Here is an 18,858-nt window from a genome sequence, read left to right as displayed (position 1 = left end):
TATTTGGAACTGCAAATAATTCTCTTCAGTTTGATAAAGGCCCCACTTCCAGCTGAAGGCAAACAGTCCCAAAGCATGATGCTGTCACCACCCTGCCTCACTACAGGTGTCGTGTTCTTTTGGTGAGTAGAGTTGTGTTTGAGCCAAACATATGTACCTTTTTCAGTAATGGCCAAAAAGAACAACATTTGTTTGATTGAAATACAACACGTTTTCCCACGTGCATTTGGGAGATTTCAATTGTGTTTTTTTGCCAAATGTAGCCCGTTTCAGATGCTTTTCTTTTAAAAAAATGGCTTCTATCTTGACACCCTACCCAATAGCCCAGTAATAACAAGAGGATGTGAAATTGTTGTCACAAATACTAAACAGCCAGTATTTGCCAGAAAATCCTGAAGCTCCTTCGATGTTGCTGTTGACCTCTTGGTGGCGTCCTTGACAACTTCTTGCCTTTTCACCAATTTTGTTCGGATGTCTGGCTGTTACTGGCTGTGCCATATACAGTGGTACCTCTACTTACGAATGTCTCTTCATATGACATTTTCAAGTAAAGAAATGCCTCAACAGGAAAATATTGCCTCTTGTTACGAAAGAAATTTCAAGACATGAAAGGTAAAAATACAGTTTGTTGCTTTACTGTTATATATGTTAGTTGCTCCATGTACAACACTTTGTATGCAGCGATGGTTGTTTGAAAGTGCTCCATAAATACAGTTGAGTTGAGTATGGGTTGCTAGTCGCAGCTCTGAGTTTCCTGAACGCAACATACTTATAGCTGCTCTGCCATTGGCTACTACAGAGAATCGTCCTGGCATACCATTGGCTCCTAGATCGTATGGGTCTATGAGTGTACATAGATAGATATACAGACAGATAGGATGTGTGTCTATGCAGCGTCCTCGTCATTCGCCCCTCGGGCCATGAGGCATTCCGATAATTTTATGTGAATATGAATCACCCAGAAAAAAAAGTGTTCACTAGTCCGGCGATCGCACACTATGCTGATGTTTGTAATGTCCATTTTCAAAGGATTGTTAAAAGCTGACAAAGGCAAACGTCCTTGGATCAGTTCTTTCCAAAATTCTGGGCAAAAACCATTTCTGAGTGAGAACATTGACTAAAGAGGGCAAAAAAAACGATGTTCTTATCCAAACTGCACTTGCACACCCTTTTGCGATGGTACATCGATGTATTTGACATGAATATCAAGATATGAAATTGTGTGCCACGCCCCTGTATTTCATGTGCCGCCTTCAAGACACAGTTCAACTGGCAATGGGTCTGTTAAGAAACAATATTGGAATTGGCAGACAAATGGCCAGAGGACAAACGTGAACTCAGAAGTCAGTAAACACACATATATGGAAGATATACAGCATTTCATCAGACATCAATGTACAGCCAGCGTACGTGACCGACCTGCACCATGGGTTCATTAGGTGTTTAGTTACCTGTGAAATTTAGGTACCAGTAATACTCTTGTCTCGAAAGGAGTCTCTAGTTACAGCCATATTTGGACCCAAACCAGACAGTGAGAAACCTGATCTAATGCACATTCTTGAGGTTAAACAAGCAAAGATCTGCTTTTTATAGATCCTTGTGATACTCTTAGAAATATTCCTTGCAGAGCAGAACAAAATTATGTGTCACTTATCACGTGGTTTTGACAGTGAGTGCTCAAATTTGAATAGTTAACTTGGATTTAAAGTCCTCTGTAAAGCAAGAAAATATAGTTTTGAAATTTGATATACACAGAGTGTCGATGTCAGGCCTACGAAATTTGAAAGATTAAAAAAAAAAAAACATGGCCAAGTATTAAAAAGAAGGCCTCAAACTTGAAAAATCAAGCTCTTGTCTCCTTTCAAATGCTGTCATCGTGTTCGTTGAATGCGCTGAAACCACGCCCCACTCAACTGTCAATCAAATACCACGACAACAACCTCAGAAATAGTTGCTCGACAAAGCGGCATATTTCAGAATCCTACATATCCCGACATCTTTTAACCAACATCGCTAGAATCCAGTTCTGAGCCAGCAGTCACTTACCCGCCTTTGAATCAACCTTGGTGATCTCAGTCTGCAGCAGAATGGTATTTTTTTTTCCTCCCGTTTATAAGTTAGCAATCTGCATTCGTTGAGTACAATGTAATATTAGCCATGGGCGGCTATTAATAAACACTGATTTCGAAGGCGATCAAGTTCTTATATAGTGCGGGAGGGGGAGACTCATGCTGGTTGCCCAACTGGTACATCACTGGGCGTCCGTTTTAGGAACAGAGAAATCGTGAAAAACTGTGTGCTATATCTACTCTCCACAATGAAACAATCCTCCGAATGTATTGTTTTTTTAGTATGTTTAAACATATACGAAACAAAGTAGCCTGGCAGACAAGCATTTCTTTTCTTCACAACGGTGAAATATTTGTCAAATGAACTCAGGAAAGACATTTTATACGAGGCAGACAAAAGAGTCTGATGATGCAACTTGAGCCTAAAATGTAGCCAACAAACATACAGCAGCGGATTGCATTTTGACCCCAGACAGTCCACCTGAGCATTTGACTCCAGAAAAAAAAAGAGTTGCTTTTAGATCCACTTAGTTGACGTACATAAACTGTGTTGAGCGAGTCCCCCGGCAGGCATTGGGTTAAAGGTGTCATTACATCAGGGAGGGAGGTATGAACAATGTATAAGCCTAGACTAACTAGTGCTGAATGACTGCTGGCTGACGCAAGACCCAATGGAATGCTGCCTAGAGCACAGGAACAAGCTCTTATAGCTCCAATACCAGTTAATAGGATATCCTCCCCACTTTTATGGTGTGGTTAAGTACATTCACATGAGGAAGAACAAGAGTAGTACTCACACTTTTACCTTTGCCCCAAAAGACAAGATCCAATGTAAAATATGTGTCCCATTTTCCCTTTTAACACCTTGCTGGTCTAGCGGCTACCAAGCAGACATTTTCTTTGCCAGCAATTTTCTGACGTTCATAGGATTTATCAAGACAAAACACTCACGTTTTGAATGAATACTATACTTTGCACGGGTTATAATTATAAGCGGGCGGCCCGGTAGTCCAGTGGTTAGCACGTCGGCTTCACAGTGCAGAGGTACGAAAACATTTGAACATAAATACCTGACGTGAAGTTTTAAATGACAAACGAGGTTCGATTCCAGCTCCGGCCTCCCTGTGTTGAGTTTGCATGTTCTCCCCGGGCCTGCGTGGGTTTTCTCCGGGTGCTCCGGTTTACTCCCAAATTCCGAAAACATGCGTGGCAGGCTGATTGAACACTCTAAATTGTCCCTAGGTGTGAGTGTGAGTGCGAATGGTTGTTCGTTTCTGTGTGCCCTGCGATTGGCTGGCAACCGATTCAGGGTGTCCCCCGCCTACTGCCCGAAGACAGCTAGGATAGGCTCCAGCACCCCCCGCGACCCTAGTGAGGATCGAGCGGCTCGGATGATGAGATGAGATGAGATGAGATGAGATGAGATGAGATGAGATGAGATGAGATAATTATAAGCAATATGTGCAGTCAGCAGCCTTTTGGCAGCCTGTAGTCTTGCAAGAGTTCATGCCCCGTCATGTCTGTGCTTACTGAGCACTGACTTGAAACAGAAGGCCTGGTGTGAAGGGGGTGAGTGCAAACCACAAATTGAGCTGCCGCCTTGCGCGGAGGGATGGGACCGCAACCTAACTGAACTAAAGGAGGAATTAATGGGCAGGGGCAGGGAGAGAAATCCTCTTTGGTTTGGGACGTGGAAGTGTTCCAAAAAAGTGTATGAAGAAACATGAAGTTTTTGCCAGCAGTCAGCTGATCAAACACGTCATTCAATTCGGTTACCTATCCATCTTTCGGGCTGCTTTGATGTCAAGGTTCTCAAACGCTCCCAACTGCATTTTCCTGCATCCCAAATTTGCAGCCCACTTTAATGGAAGTTAAGAACAATAAAGAAAAGGGTCATTTTGAACTAGCTGTCCGTGACCCAAGCTTTGGTCGGGGTCCAGCAGTTAAAATTTACCGCTTCAGGCTGGGAAAAAAATATTAAGAGTTTTCAAATCTGAAAAGATTTTTCATCTTTGGCAGACCCTACCTACACATGAAGATTTTTTTTAAATCAATACAAATCATGCATTTGACAGTTGTCATTATCTGTAATGGATGATCGGACAACACCGTTCACCGCACACAAAGATTTTCTTCCACCGCCTTCTGTCCTCAGAGGCAGATGTCTCTCACATGGTCACACGTGATTTCTCAAAATGGAACCCCCTTTTATATTAAAAATAAATAAAATAAACGACATTGGTTAAGACGTATTTAGCATTATTTACTGCTGCTTCATCGTTTGTCTTTTAGGGTACCTCTTTGACTGGTTACATTCATGTCACAGTCCGTGGAGTTAAACAGTTCAAAAGTAGTCGTCTTAACTCACCCACATGAAGACTTGTGGTCATAAATATTGAAGACATGCAATATTTAAGGTTGTCGGCCTGTCTTGTTTTGGATCCCATATTTGGGACAAATCGACTCTCCACACACCTCATAACATAAAGCTAATCTTAAAGGGCAAGTCAACCCCAAAATTTGCTTTACAGTAATATGTTCAATTTGCCTCCACTCGTCGAAACACTGATCAATGTCACGTTTGTTGCATATGAATTGAGCAGAAATCCAGCTGCTTTTGTCCATCTCAAGGGGCTGTCATTTTGCCACGTGCTGTTGACTGAAAATCAACATGACCAATCGTGGCTCACCTGTTTTCAGAAGCGAAGCCATGATTGGTTGTTACCTGAATCTTGGGCAACTGTGATGTCATTTTTAGCCGAGAGCAAGTGGCAAAATGTCGCCCCCTGAGACGGACAAAAACGGGTGGATTTTACTGGACAGCTCATATTCCACAAACACAATATTAATCGGGGGGGCCGTTTTTAGACTAGTTGGACTGCATGTAACTTATTGTAAAGAAAAATGTTGAGGTTGACTTGCCTTTTAAAAGACAAGCTTATAACATCCTTAGCCAAGAAGAGGCAAAATCAGGACAAACGCAGCCTTTATGTGTGTATGCGGCCTTAGTGTATCTTAAGCCCAGTTTCCACCAATTAGTTCAGTTTGAGTCAATATCTGTTTGTTGGGGCTCCAGATGAAGTGGTAAGTTGTAATCCGTTTGTGAAGGGCGGAGCAAAAGACAGTGCTATCCAGTGGTTGTCCATGGCTGACAACTGGTCGAGTGGTTCTAGGGATAAATACAGCATATAGAGTTGTATATCTTATGAAGTGGATATGAAAATGAAATATTTTCCACAGGGAAAGTAAAAATATTCAACTCAGATGACGTGGTTTCACAAGCGTGCACAGTCTCTTAGAACTGGGTATATGCATTGAAAAATTAACTAAACACATTCAAACCAACATCAAATGGGAGTCAGCACACACCATCAGCTTTTAAGGTGAGGATGATTAACCGAAAAAAAAAAAAAAGAGTACGGTAGGCTTTCCTTCACATTTTTTTCGACTTCTCAAAGAAAAGTGGTTCAAATTTGGCACTGTTTATATTCCCTTCACGTTGACGAAGGCCTCAGTTTCAACTGAAGATGAAGCTGCAAGAACTTGCCGGAAATTTCTGAAGCTCCGACATTAGTGTCAGCCTTTTGGCAGCTTCCCACATAAATTTTCTTCTTGTCTTTCATCAACTTTGGAGGGATATCCGGTTCTTCGTACTGTCACGTTTGTGCGCCTATTTTCTCGCAATGTCAGTAAAACAACATCTAAACTTCAAATGGGATTAATCCGAGGTACTTTAAATGCTGGCAAGTGTGTGCTGACTCCCATTTAACATAGGTTTGTATCTGATTAATTATGAACACAGGCCCATCCCTATTTAAGAGGGTGTGGACACTTATGCAGCCACATTTTCTCAGGTGGTTATTTTAAAAGCCCGCTCTAAAGGATTTTAGTTTTTCTTCCACTGACGCCGTACAGGTTAAGGGCCAACAATAACGGAGGAAAAGGTTCTGGATGGATTTCTTTGTGGTTATCATTTTGGATCTCACAAACAGGAGTGTGTCGACTTTATATATGTATAAAAGTATTAGTAAGTGAGTAAATATTTATATTTATATAACGAAGATCCGACATTGCTCTTGTTTCGAATTGCTTCTTGTTCAAACGCATAGGGGGCATTTACTAATAATGGTCCACTTTTACCCACTCTATTAAAAAGGTCGTCTCATAATTATTACATCCTGATCAAAAGAGAAAATATGATTTTTGTTCTGCTCCGTTTGAGGTGAATCTTGCTGGTTGGTTATTTGTGAAGTGATGACTGAATTGAATTTTGTGTGGGTGTCTGAAGCCTTTAGCCGCTTGCATCAAGCATCTGAACAACAAAGACTGCTGTGACTGTGAGGTTTTTTTTCTTCAGTTGGCTGACTTCAACGAAGTATTTGAAAACAAAGTTTCTAGAGCCATCTATTATTTTAGAAGAATATTGCAAATTTACAGTAAATGCATGCATGCATACATGCATACATACATGCATGCATTTTGTGCTATAGTACGTCCAATGGCATGTTTTATCCAACAAAGAATTGCTCATGCGACTGTTTATAACTGGCATGCTCTGTTTCTTTTTTAGAAAGGTAAATTGGCGATTACTGTATTTCAAAACTCAAATTAGCACAGTGCTGTTGACACAATAATACTATAATGTTATTTACAGCACAATGCTGTTGACGTAATCATACTAATGTAATTTACCTTTACGAACAGGCCAATAGAACACATGAAAATCTTTCTTTTCAAACGCGTTGTTTTTTTGTTTTGTTTCTTTCTTTCTTTTACAATTACAACACAAAGATATTTTTGGCTTGATCTTGATTTTTTTTAAATCTGCTTTTGACTGGTTACATGCAATGATTCCGTTTTTTTTGTTTTTTTTTTTCGAGGAATTGAAGTGCCTTATTTCCTATCTGACAAAGCTATACTGCTACACACCCCATGGCGGACACACAAGCCTGATTCTAGATTACCTAATCCACAATACACCATCGAAAGCCAAACCTCTTCTTGGAAATATGGCTTCCGTGATTTGTTAAGCGCTTTGTTACAGCTGCCGCTATTTAAATCAGCATGTATTGTACTGTATTGTAGTTATAGGCCATCCACTACAGTTCTAGAAGTTTGAAAGTGCTGAGGATACTACCGATTGCATGATTCATAAGATTAATTAATCAAATATTGGTTTTGGGATTGGTTTGGTCTAAATGTGATTTGTAAATGTGGTTGTTGTCTGAGTTGTGTCGAGACAGCTCTTATTGAGAGGTGTTTCTAATATAGGTTGGCTTACTCTGTTTAGCTAAGTGAGACTGCCAGCCTCCTTGGAGTCTTCAGTTTAACTGATGTTTCTCATTGAAAAAGTCTCGCGTGGGAAGAAGGAACAAGAAAATTTGAGCTTTTCAGCAACATTTTGAAGTAAGCATGGGTAATCAAAACATTGGAAATGACATCGATGATGGATGCATTCTTTGAAGAACAGACTCTCTCCATCCATCTTTTTCTGCCAGCTAGTGTGACCAGTTTACCTCAAGGCACTGACAGTGTTATGATACTAAGGCAACAGTGTTTTTCCACCCTAAATATTGCTGATGCGATGTTCAGCTCAACTGTATATTCCTGTATCTGAAAAGTTTCAGGATCGGTGTGACATTCGTCACAAGTTTTCCCCTTTGAAATAATCGTGATTATTTAATTTACATTCTCAGCCTTCGCTACCACCCATTTAAGCAGTCCTGAGGAGATTCTTCCAGGATTTGCCACATTTCTTTCCTTTCGGCCATCTGTATGTTGTCCAGGTCTTGATGCTCCTCATAAGGTTGTGAAAGAGGATAAGAAAAATAGGGAGGTTCGGTCTGTCAGGGAGTTGCTCCAATATGGTGATGTTCTTTTCGGTGAGGAACTGTCAGATGCTCAGGGCATTGAGCGCAGGTTTGTCAGCACTGTGATGCAGCAATGAGTTGTCCTGCAACAGCTCTCCTCTCTTCTTATACAATGAAACTGGTAAAAGTCACTGATTTGCATGCTTTCAGACCTTTTTTTTCCTTTTCCCAATATTTGTTCATATTAAGACTCATTCTCGACTTCCCCCAAGTTGTCATTGAAAACGAATGCGGTATGTCAACAGAATTTTGGGGGAATAATTTTTCAGGTTTGTAAACCCAAAACATTTTTCTTATTATTTGAAGGGGCCATGCAAAGTGTGCTGCCAGTTCCCCATCCCTGTCCTAAGTCCAAAGAGCTCAAAGATGGAGACACAAGTGTCAAAAAGGCGACAATTCTCCCCAGTCTCACCAATGCTGTTCCATCAAAAATATTGCTGGACATGAAACCGCTCTGTGGCGGAAAAAGGTTGGGCTGTCAGACACATGTACTGCACTGTATCATAAGTTTGGAAATGAGAGGTGGTGCTGCTGAAAGACGTGTCGGTTCTATCAAAACAAAACTCAGTCAACCTCGCACCCCAGGCAGGAGGACAAGTTAATTCTTTCAACCGCCCCCCCCCCCCCCCCCCCCCCCAGGGAAATCGCTGCCAAATTGTTGAGGGGGCACAGGAGTCCCATTTGATGCAAAAAGTTACTCTTCACTAACGTGATGCAATCGTCAACATGACATGCTGGCAGGCGGACACTGCTCGCCTCCATGTATCGTGTACGAACCGAGCTTGAATGGAACGTCAAAGATGACCGAAAGTCTAAACATACAACAGGACTCAAGTGTCCAGAACGAGCGTGTATACAGTACAGTTTTAGTGCAGCCCGACGAAACTGTTGATTGTAAAACGACCGACAACAGTTTCAATTTCCGCCACACGCTGACACCTCTGCGTGTGCCAGGAGGGGGAGGACTGATAGGCACTCACCTCACAGTCAGCCAGGCTCCGACCGTCTCGGACACGCACGGCCGTGTGGAGGTGAAGCGGGCTGGCGGGGACGGGGGCGGGGGGGGGCAGCACCGGTTCAGGCCGCGGTGGTCAACATTCCCGGGACGAGAAGGGGAGAGGAGGCGAGCAACCCACGCAGGAAAGCAAGAGGAGGCAGAAGGAGTCAAGTAGTTGCGTCGGTGAAAACTCCCAAGTCAGATCATCCCGAGTGGCCAAGCGGACCCACACACATACAGCACACGCGGCTCGCGCGTGCGCGCGCACGCAGGATCACGAACTCGCGCGTACGCAGCTTCTCCGCCCCTCGAACCCTGACCACACCCTCCAAGGGCCGAACGACGCTATTCATGTTGCGTTCGCTGTACTGGGAGCAAGAATGTGTCCTCGCGCCTCCTTATTAGTTTACTTGTTTTTGTGGTTGTGGCTCATCTAGAAGGTACCGCAAGAGGAAAAGTGCTCACACTCTTGGGTTCAGTAGAAGCAGCGATACTTTTATTTTTAAAAAATCATATTAACGGTAGAAATACAGATTAAAGTACCGTAATTCAATGACTTTACTTCAGTAAAAGTGTTAAATACCAACACTAACACCCCCAAAAAACATCAACAAGACACAAATAAATATATTTTTATACCACAATAGGCAAAGTTTGGTTTGTTTATTGATTAGTAAACAAAACGAACTAAACTATAAGTCCTCACACCATGTATCTAAATAGAGGCACGGGTATTTTAGGAAAATACATAAATAACAACTTTGGTAGGAGCAGAAATACTGATTCAATTCTTTTACTCCAGGAAAAGTAATAAAAACGCTGACTGAAATGTGTGTGTGACTGTGTGTACGTACAGTATATATATGTATGTATGTACATACTGTATGTACCTATATACATGAGATGTGGCGAGTTTTTTTTTTTTTTTTTTTTTTTAATGTAACCAACTACTGATTATATTGGACAAACACAATTCCATTGAAGTTGGGACATTGTCCATCCATCCATCTATTTTGATAATCTTCTAATACTCATGATTAGGAAATGATTAGAAAATCACTTTTGCCTGAAGTGGACTTCATTTTCTGGACAGAAAATATTTGTATTATTATTTTGGATTTTTTTTTCTCCGATTCCATGTCTTTCAAGTGTATTTATCTGCACATGCAGACACACGTATGCACACACAGAAACCATGTGGGGAAAATAACCATTATATTCGAATTCAAATCAGCTTGGAAAAGGGTTTGAATGCTGCAGTGACAAAAGGGTTCTTTCCATTCAAACAATTCGCGGCAAACATCACAATGTCATGAAATGTTGGTAAACGCAACTCATTACAAATGCAATTCATATACTGTACCGCCAACAGACAATGGGGCCATGCATAGGAGAACAACATAAACAGATTCACATGAAGGCAGAACAAATGACCCAAAACGCTCCAGACATCAAACGAAACAGAAAAGCAGAAAACAACATTATGTCAGAAATGAATCAGGTGACACAAATTAGGTCAAAAGCATCACAAATTTAAATCAGTTTTCTCACTCTAGCGTGTTTCAAATACTGAGCTCAATACACAGTACATGTCAGTATTTGAGAAAACTAAAATCAAGGTTAACCTACAGTAAGAATATTATTGTGGATCACCATGGGCCTGCTGTCAAGGACGCAATTCTGAATTAAAAGCTTTGCTAAGGACAGGCAACTCAGAATTATAAACACCAGTGGCTTGTTTTCTTTCTTTTTTTTTTTTTCTAAATCCTCTCACCTCTCCAGAGTTACCTTCCCAGCACTGCTGTGATCTTATTGGTCGGAGATTCATAGGGGTATTACACAAGGCTCCTCTCATGTTTATGTGACTGAGAACAACATCACGGGGGGTTACTTTAGGACATTGTTGTTGCAATTCAGATTAAGAACTGCTTTAGAGGAGAAATACCAAGAATAAAATACCAAGAAGAAAGATGGCATTTTTAGCATTTATTTGACAAGACTTTGATTTGATGATTCAATGTTAGGACAGATTTGTTGTTTGTATTCATAAGATCTACTTTCATTCAAGAGGGTTCACAAAACCATGTCAATTATCAATAAAGAAGAATGTGACATAATATACAGAATGGTGCAATTATTCGACTGTGACTATTTGTTTTTGGCACTTCTGTTAATACGAAAAAAAGTTTGGAGCTCCGCACTTGCTGTCGTACAGTTCAGTACCCCAATGACAATTGCTCAAAAGTGCTTTTAAAGCATTTATTTCATTACCAATCACAACTGCATATCATACTTAAATCCTTATCCCACTGAGGTGTGAGCAATTGCGAGTGTTTTTGAAGGGAGTGAATGATTCGTTCTTACCAGGGTTTGTTCAAGGTCGCAAATGCTCGCCAGAATTTCGCCAAGTTTGAGTGCTTTTTTTGTTGGAAAGAAATTTTGAACAGGTTCAAAGTTCCCTTGGGAAGAGAAAAGTACAAGCGAACATCTGGAAAAAAGAATCCGGCGACCGTTTGGCGACAATTTGCAACCTTGAACAAACCCTCAGAAACATTCACAATTATTGTGAGACAGGTTCTTAACAGAACTATACTATTACTTCGGCGAAACAGGACTTGAGTGGAACAAAGGTCAATGAACGGAGAAAAAAAATGTCAATGGATTTGCCCCCAAATTTGTTGTCCCATGCAAGGTACATTTGATACTTGGATGGGAACACACCACGGGAGTCTGAAGAGTCCTCAGCGGTGTGCGTCTGGTTCAGGACAGCAGGGTGCTGAAAACTGTCGCCCCATTTTCTTTAAAACACCAAGTTACACATGTGAGAGCGCTAAAGGGAGGCAGGTGACGCTCACGCAAGCAGACACATCCACATATCATGTCAGTCATTAAGCATCTGTCGTGATGGAAACAAAGCCTCCTTGCGGTGAGATTGACGCTGAGACATAAACACAACACACATTGTGCTTATTCCACCTCCTCAAACATTCAACAGTGCAGACCTTTTGTTTCAATTGATTGATCAGTTACTTTGTGGACTACCAAACATCAGAAAACAAAGTCAATACAACTCCCTGCTGCTTGTGGCTGTCACTGTGTCCATCACTCCAAGTCTAACAACAAAGCTGTGTAACATGAGCAAAGGCAGTCAGTGAAAGGCTTTCATAATGTGTCCCGAGGATGGAGCCGTTTTTTATGGGAATTCAAAAGATTGTCATTAATCATTATTTATCTTGCACTTATGAATGAAGCACATGCTTTGCATAAGTAACACCAAAACACCTTTCACCCCACTCCACTCTTAACACTGCTCAAGATGAGCTCCTCTATAACGTACTATGATGGATGACATCTGAATTTTTAGATTTAAATGACACGTTATGGGCAGCATGTTGGTAGAGTTGTGAGAATGTTTGTCTCACAGGTAAGCGGCCCTGGGCTCAAATCTTCACTGAGACTCTTCTGTGTAGAGCTATGTTCTAACAATGCTTGGCTGAATTTTGTTGGGTTTTTTTGGCTTCCCCCCTCCCACATTCCAAAAACATGCAATTTGGGTTCACTGGACTATAAGGTGTCAAGATGGTAACAAGCGGCAGAAAAAAATGGAATGAAGTGGCTAGTGATCACATCCTTAACTGCAACATCTTATCTCAAAACGCAATGTTGACACTTGAGGACCTCAAAAGCTGAGTTGTGTTGTACGTGTGTCTCACACACCAAATTTAATCATTTTGTAACTCCTTTACTGCCATTGAATGTAACACAGCTAGATGTCAAATGCAGGCTGGCGGTGAAAGAGGTAATTGTCAGTGTGAGGCTGCAGGTTTTGTGCCCATGAGTGGACAACAAATGAATGACACTTCTTAAGTCCCGCCTTCTGTCCGATTGGTAGTTTATCCTCGGAAGCAGTCGTTTCTTGTTTATCAATAAGAACAAGAAAAACCTTTATTTGTCTCACAATGGAGACATTCCCAATTTACAGCAGCAAAGTTGTGAAAGGAAGAAAGTAGAAGAATAAAGCCAAAAAAATCAGAACAAGATGAGGCCGGAGACAGCTGGGGCTTTTTTTTTGCCACATATCAATTGTGTCAAGTCATAACAACCATTTTAATGACAAAACTGATTTTAATTTTTAATTGCAAATAGTCTGTCTGTGTTCGAATAGGTTTCACTGATTAATACAAATGAACCAAGACTATTGTGGGTAGTGATGTATGCCTATATATAGCAAAATTGTTAATTCTGTGTAGTTTGGCATCACATACTACACATAGGCCAAGCCTCAAAATGCACAGCCGTGTAACAATCAACACTCCATCCATGCACTCAACAGAACTTGGCTCTGACTGCAGTGGTGAGACATTGGCTCTTATGCAATTTATATTGCATTATCATTACCTATATGATTGCCACCAGAAGTATTTTGAGCATAAAATGAATTTCCCACTAGAGGGACTATTGTAGGTTTCCTTTTTTTACGTGCTGCACATGTTGCTGTATCTGGAAGAAGCAGGGCTGTGCTCAAGTTTAAGAGCGTAATTATGTGTAGCCACAGTGGTGAGTCAGGACGCTGAGTTGCTGCCGGGAAAAACAGCTCGACCGTGACAGAGAGGGTGAGATGTTACATTATATTTCATGAGAGCAGTCGTACTACTGGAAATGACAAGCCCCTGTGATGCTTTTACAATTACTGGAATTCACATTTTCTACACCAACCAAGACATGACTAAAAGCACTGTGCAATTACAAAAGTATTTATTCAATCAAAAATTAGGTAGACAAAGTCATTGTGCAAACCTTTTTTTTTCGGGTGGGGGGGGGGGGGGGTTAGTGGCTTGTATAAATCTCTAGCCATCAGCTGAAAGAGCTTCTAACAATATAAAACTCAAGCCGTAGTGATCATTATTTGTTTACAAAATATACAATGCTACTTTGAAATGTGGTCTATTATGTCAATCAAATCATAAAACAAAAATATAATTAACAACAACAAAAAACATCTCGGTTGTATTCTCTGGATAAAACAAATGAATATATGTTTTAGGTTGAAAAACATGGAGCATAAATTAAAATATTTAAAAAATTAGGAATTCAAATCTATTCTCTCATTTCATTCAGCACCTGCAAATGGATGCTTTCAGTGTTGTCAGTCAGGTTGCCATTCTGAAACTTATTACGTATACACAGAAAATCCAAATCGATGTTGATGGCAGCAATGAACTCTTCCAAAATCAAATACAGCTCCTCCAAACCGTAAACTTTTCATCGAGGTATCAAATGCGGTAACAATTGCACTATTCTTTACTGGTTCCCTAAAACTGCTACGTTGCACGACATGAATATTGCAAAGCCAGTACGCATGAATCAAATGCTATTTGTTCAATAACTAATTGCCCTTCCCTACTGGCAACATTTGCACATGCACGTCTTTAACAACTAAAGGAAAACCAAAAACAATTTCACCTTAAGATCCTATTTGTGAATGCAAACATCAACTGTAAGCTCCTTCTCTTGTACTATATGCAGTATGTTTGTATTGAACATCCCTCCAGAGAACACTTATGCACGTGAAGCCCTTTGTGTTAAACAGCAGCACAAAAGTTCAAAGCCCAAACAGTAGCATTATAAGCTAAAAGGCACTCAGGCATCTTTTTCGTCCCCACACCAGCATGACTGAAAAAGTTGGCATTCTTTACCATATTGACAGGAAATACACTCCTCAGTGTATTTCAACATTTAGTATTTCAAATAAGGATAAACTAATGTTAACGTATTGCACCGCAGTAGGAATGCTTATAGAAAACATTTTTGTACATAATAACACTGAGCAACACAACACGAGAAGGCATCCACGTCTCAGCTGCGGTAAATAAAAATAAAACAAACAGAACAAAAGAATAGGCTATGGAAGTAGCACAGACCATGTGAACTATTCTGCTTTCATTGGCACTTATTTTTGCGTCATGCTCCAGTTAAAACCCCAAAAGCCAGAGTAAAGATAGCAAGCAAGTTTTTGTGTTATCAAGATGGACACCATTTCCCAGAAGGCTGCCGCTAACCGAGCTGACAAATAACTCTGGTTTTACGAATGAAAAGTGTCAAACCTTTCACCTGCGACAGCTTTATCAGACAAATGTGTGCATTCCTTAGGTAGGACGGCATTCACAAACTACGCTCAAAATACGTTTCCTGACTTGTTGTTGTTGTAGTCTTGCACTTCTTTAATTGGGAGGTGACACACCCAGAAGTCAAGAGATGAGAAGGACTTTAGGAACGGGAATCCCCCCCACCCACCCCTCACCCCCCGCATATCTGCCCTATTCATGTCATGCATTTGGATCTCTGACATTGACTTAACATGACCAGTTAGATAAATGTCCATTCCAAAGCTCTGTGGTAAAACACACCCAACAAAAGAATTTTGGAAATGTTATGCTTGTGCTGGTAAGTTTATTCCCGAGGAAGTTTGGAAGAGGTCGTCTGCATTGTTCCCAGTCTGCCATTCACTTGGACTGTCTTTGTGGGTGCTGCAACCTAGATGGGAAAAACACACAAACGCACACGCTATGAAGTTTCCTTTGCCTTTACTGAATAGACTTTGATTCCTGTCCAGGGTGCCTTGACACACTTGCGAGCCATCAGAAATGACACGGGAAATGATCAAATTTCACTTAACTTGTCCAATATCTAAATATTCAATGATTACAAATATATGTGTGTGCATCTGTCTATGCTAGCAACGGCAGAACAACTCAACCCTATGAATGACACAAGATACAATAAATTTGTGTATCCACCTGTTGTCATCCATACAGAAAACAGAACGAGGCATGGCTTTCTGTGAATTTGGTCGATCAGATTTGTGTACAATTGGAGAGGTCTAAATTTCAGTACATTTGCCAGTAAATTCAAATCAAATCATCATTTCTGTATTCATACTTTTTTGACATATTTGTTCAAAGCTCATTGAATTTTGGAATATCAGATTGTGTCATGCTGACAAAAGGGCTGCTTATTGGCGAGTGTGGCCCTAAAGAAAGGAGTACAAAAGTTGAAAACTGTAACTCTTTCTGTTTTTGCTGAAATGCGAGTCAGATAAAGGTCGGTAATTGGGTTCCGCTTCACTGTGGTGATGATGGCCGATTAAAGAATTTTGAAATAATGTGGCAAATAGATCTCAGTTGAGGGTCTTGAATTTTAAACAGCTGCTGCCCATAAAGTGAACTTTCTTCTTGGAAAAGAAAAAAAAAGTTCTTAAATCAATAGTGGATGTGTGATGACACGAATGTGAAACAATCTGCAACTCTATCCAATCACCAAGCGGCAGCAGCTTGGGAAAGCTTTGTTCTGGCTACAGAAAGAGCAAATCAAAGTTGTGGTCAAATTCTATTTGTGTTGAGGTCTCTTGTGTCTACATCTTACCAATCCAATTTCTTACTTAAGTCTTTGAGAAGAAGGACTACGTTTTCTGAGGTAAAATGATGTGGCTTTATACAGTACGCTTGCTCATAGGATTAATGCAAATTATAATTCATTATAGCCGTCTTTGTTTTATATTTGATGTCTCTAAAAGTGAATGTGTTTTCTTTCCTCCGCGCAGTTGAACAGAGCGGACAAGAGGAGAGCCAGAGTTGGCTGCTGTAATTTGATCCATTGGGACATGTGAGAGTAAAGAAGTACTTTTGCCACTGGCCTTTTATGAAACAGCTCAAGGCATAATAAATTCAAGAGTTTCTACAAGCTTTCGTGGCACAGGATGAAACATTCTCCCTCTCAGATTTCTACCTTTTTGAGCTTCTCGGCAGCAGATCCAGAACGGATGGCCTCCATCATAGCCTCCCTGGCTAAGGCGGGGTTCATGAGGGCATTGGCATTCGGACGATCCACAGTGGTAAGCTTTGACCGGTGCAAGGCGGTGGGAGGAGGAGGAGAAGTTGTGAGCGTGGATGGCGGCGGAGACGTAAAGACAGGAGAAGTGCAAGTCGAAGAAAGTGGTCTTTGGTGCTCCCCCGAAGCTGACCTGAACATTTCTAACTCATCAGAAGCTCCAGATTTAATCTGTAGGAAACAGGGCAGAAACGCACAGCAGAGTAAATATACGGTATTCTGAATGGCAGGCACTCCTCAAAGTATTCAGCTGCAAACTTGGCCTTGAAGCCAGAAGTCGTTCTTATGCCGACCTTAATGACACATTGAAGCTATCATATTTCAAGGTGAATGGGATATATTGGAAAGGTTAATTGACAAGACACTCATTCATGAAAGCATTGATTTTTTTCAAAGACAAATGCTCACTTTTTGGCAATGACATAAGATACATACAGGTAAGTCGCCACTTGAGTAGTTTACCTTCCTCAGCCTTGCAGTGCTGCTCTGGGCTCTAATAGCAGCAAGAAGAGCAGACCTCTCATTCTCGTCAGAAAAAGCTTCCTTCATGCTTCTGGCACCAGATGAGGATATCTAGTCATGCCAGTAGAAGAGGAAAAAGGCGGTAATGTGGGTGTTATACTCATGTTGCTTTGGGAAGGCTTTACACAATTTGGATTTCTGGGGCTGAGTTTACATAATAATATCATAATGAGTGTAGTGTAGACAGTTCACTATCCTTTCACTCCCACATCAATAACATTACCCGGTCCGCTCATTTCCACCTTCACAATATAAACCGCCTCCGTCCCTCACTCACTCCGCACACCATCGCTATCCTTGTTCACAGTCTCGTCACTTCCCGTATTGACTACTGCAACTCACTGCTCTTCGGTGTCCATCAAAAATTCCTCCATAAACTTCAACTTGTTCAGAATTCAGCAGCCCGGATCATCACGGGAACCCCCTCCTTCCATCATATCACCCCCATCCTCCGACAGCTCCACTGGCTTCCTGTCAAACTTAGAATCAACTTCAAAATACTCCTCTATACATTCAAAGCCATCCATAACCTTGCGCCCCCCTATCTGTCAGATCTTCTTCAAATCTCCATTCCCTCTCGCTCACTCAGGTCCTCATCCTCCCTCCACCTTTTTCTACCCTCTGCCCGTCTCAGTACAATGGGGTGCAGAGCCTTCAGTCGCTCTGCCCCCAAACTCTGGAACTCACTTCCTCCCAACATTCGTAATATTGACTCTCTTTCCTTATTCAAAACCCAGCTCAAAACCCACCTATTCAGACTTGCCTACCCGCCTTAAATCTTTCTTTATTTATTTATTATATTATCTGTGTTTTACTATTGGTCTTGGCTGTACAGTGTCCTTGGGTGTTGTGAAAGGCGCTTACAAATGTGATGTATTATTATTATTATTATTATTAGTATATGTGCTCGTGGTCGGGCACTGCAACTTTGATTTACTTCCCATAACAGTGATTTCGCAGCTTAATCCTAAACTCTGAAGACCCTGCCGACTGTACGTAGGCTTTTCCCAACATGGAGCGGTGTTTCCAAGTGGAAATACACACTGATTCACTAAAAATAACACCACGTGTGCTGTGACGAGACGGTCATTGGACTATTGGTGCGATGCGGGGACCGACACTGTCTGCAATGTTGCTGCCTCCGATACGGACTGAATGTCAATTTTAAATCTGGACACTGTTGATACGTGTGGACCACATTTACAGTACTGTACCACAAAAGAATGTGGGGGGGTTAATTACTAGATAGACACAATTAGCAGAGTGGCACGATCTCTACGCAGCAAACTAAGTGAATACATTGGTTCCAAATTGACCAGATACTACCAAAATCGATGAGTGACAACCCATCACGGTGACATGTATATGTGGGAAATTATATGTGGGAAACACTGTGACCATAATGTCTTCATTGGCAGATTCGTACCTGGCTAATGACATTCCTGTTTGCATGCAATGCAAAATATCGTCTGATCATGTATTATTATTATTATTACTACACAAAACAAAAGTG

The 18,858-nt window shown here is 41.1% G+C and overlaps 2 protein-coding genes across 8 annotated transcripts in view; both read right to left on the bottom strand.

The window, feature by feature from the left end:
* The window catches only part of LOC127601296 (growth factor receptor-bound protein 10-like), a 77,695-nt gene extending 68,465 nt beyond the window's left edge, over positions 1–9,230 (bottom strand). For 2 of the 4 annotated variants that reach the window (XM_052066437.1, XM_052066436.1), the window contains exon 1: positions 8,920–9,228. The gene's annotated coding sequence lies outside the window, so the exon portion shown is untranslated. Of the gene's footprint in view, positions 1–8,919 lie in introns of all 4 variants that reach the window. The other 2 variants (XM_052066441.1, XM_052066440.1) reach the window with 2 other exon arrangements.
* A 4,442-nt stretch (positions 9,231–13,672) lies between these two features.
* Positions 13,673–18,858, bottom strand: part of cobl (cordon-bleu WH2 repeat protein) — a 47,539-nt gene continuing 42,353 nt past the window's right edge. For all 4 annotated transcript variants that reach the window (XM_052066411.1, XM_052066414.1, XM_052066413.1 and 1 more), the window contains 3 exons: positions 17,286–17,396; positions 16,722–16,994; positions 13,673–15,470 (listed from right to left, as the gene is read on the bottom strand). In XM_052066411.1, the coding sequence (XP_051922371.1) occupies positions 15,387–15,470; positions 16,722–16,994; positions 17,286–17,396 (468 nt within the window). In that variant the 3' untranslated portion in view covers positions 13,673–15,386. The remainder of the gene's footprint in view (positions 15,471–16,721; positions 16,995–17,285; positions 17,397–18,858) is intronic.

This window comes from Hippocampus zosterae, chromosome 5 (genome assembly GCF_025434085.1).
Source record: "Hippocampus zosterae strain Florida chromosome 5, ASM2543408v3, whole genome shotgun sequence".
NCBI classification, from domain to species: Eukaryota; Metazoa; Chordata; class Actinopteri; order Syngnathiformes; family Syngnathidae; genus Hippocampus; species Hippocampus zosterae.
The sequence above is the reverse complement of the archived record's forward strand: the minus strand, read 5'-3'. Positions and strand labels throughout refer to the sequence as shown.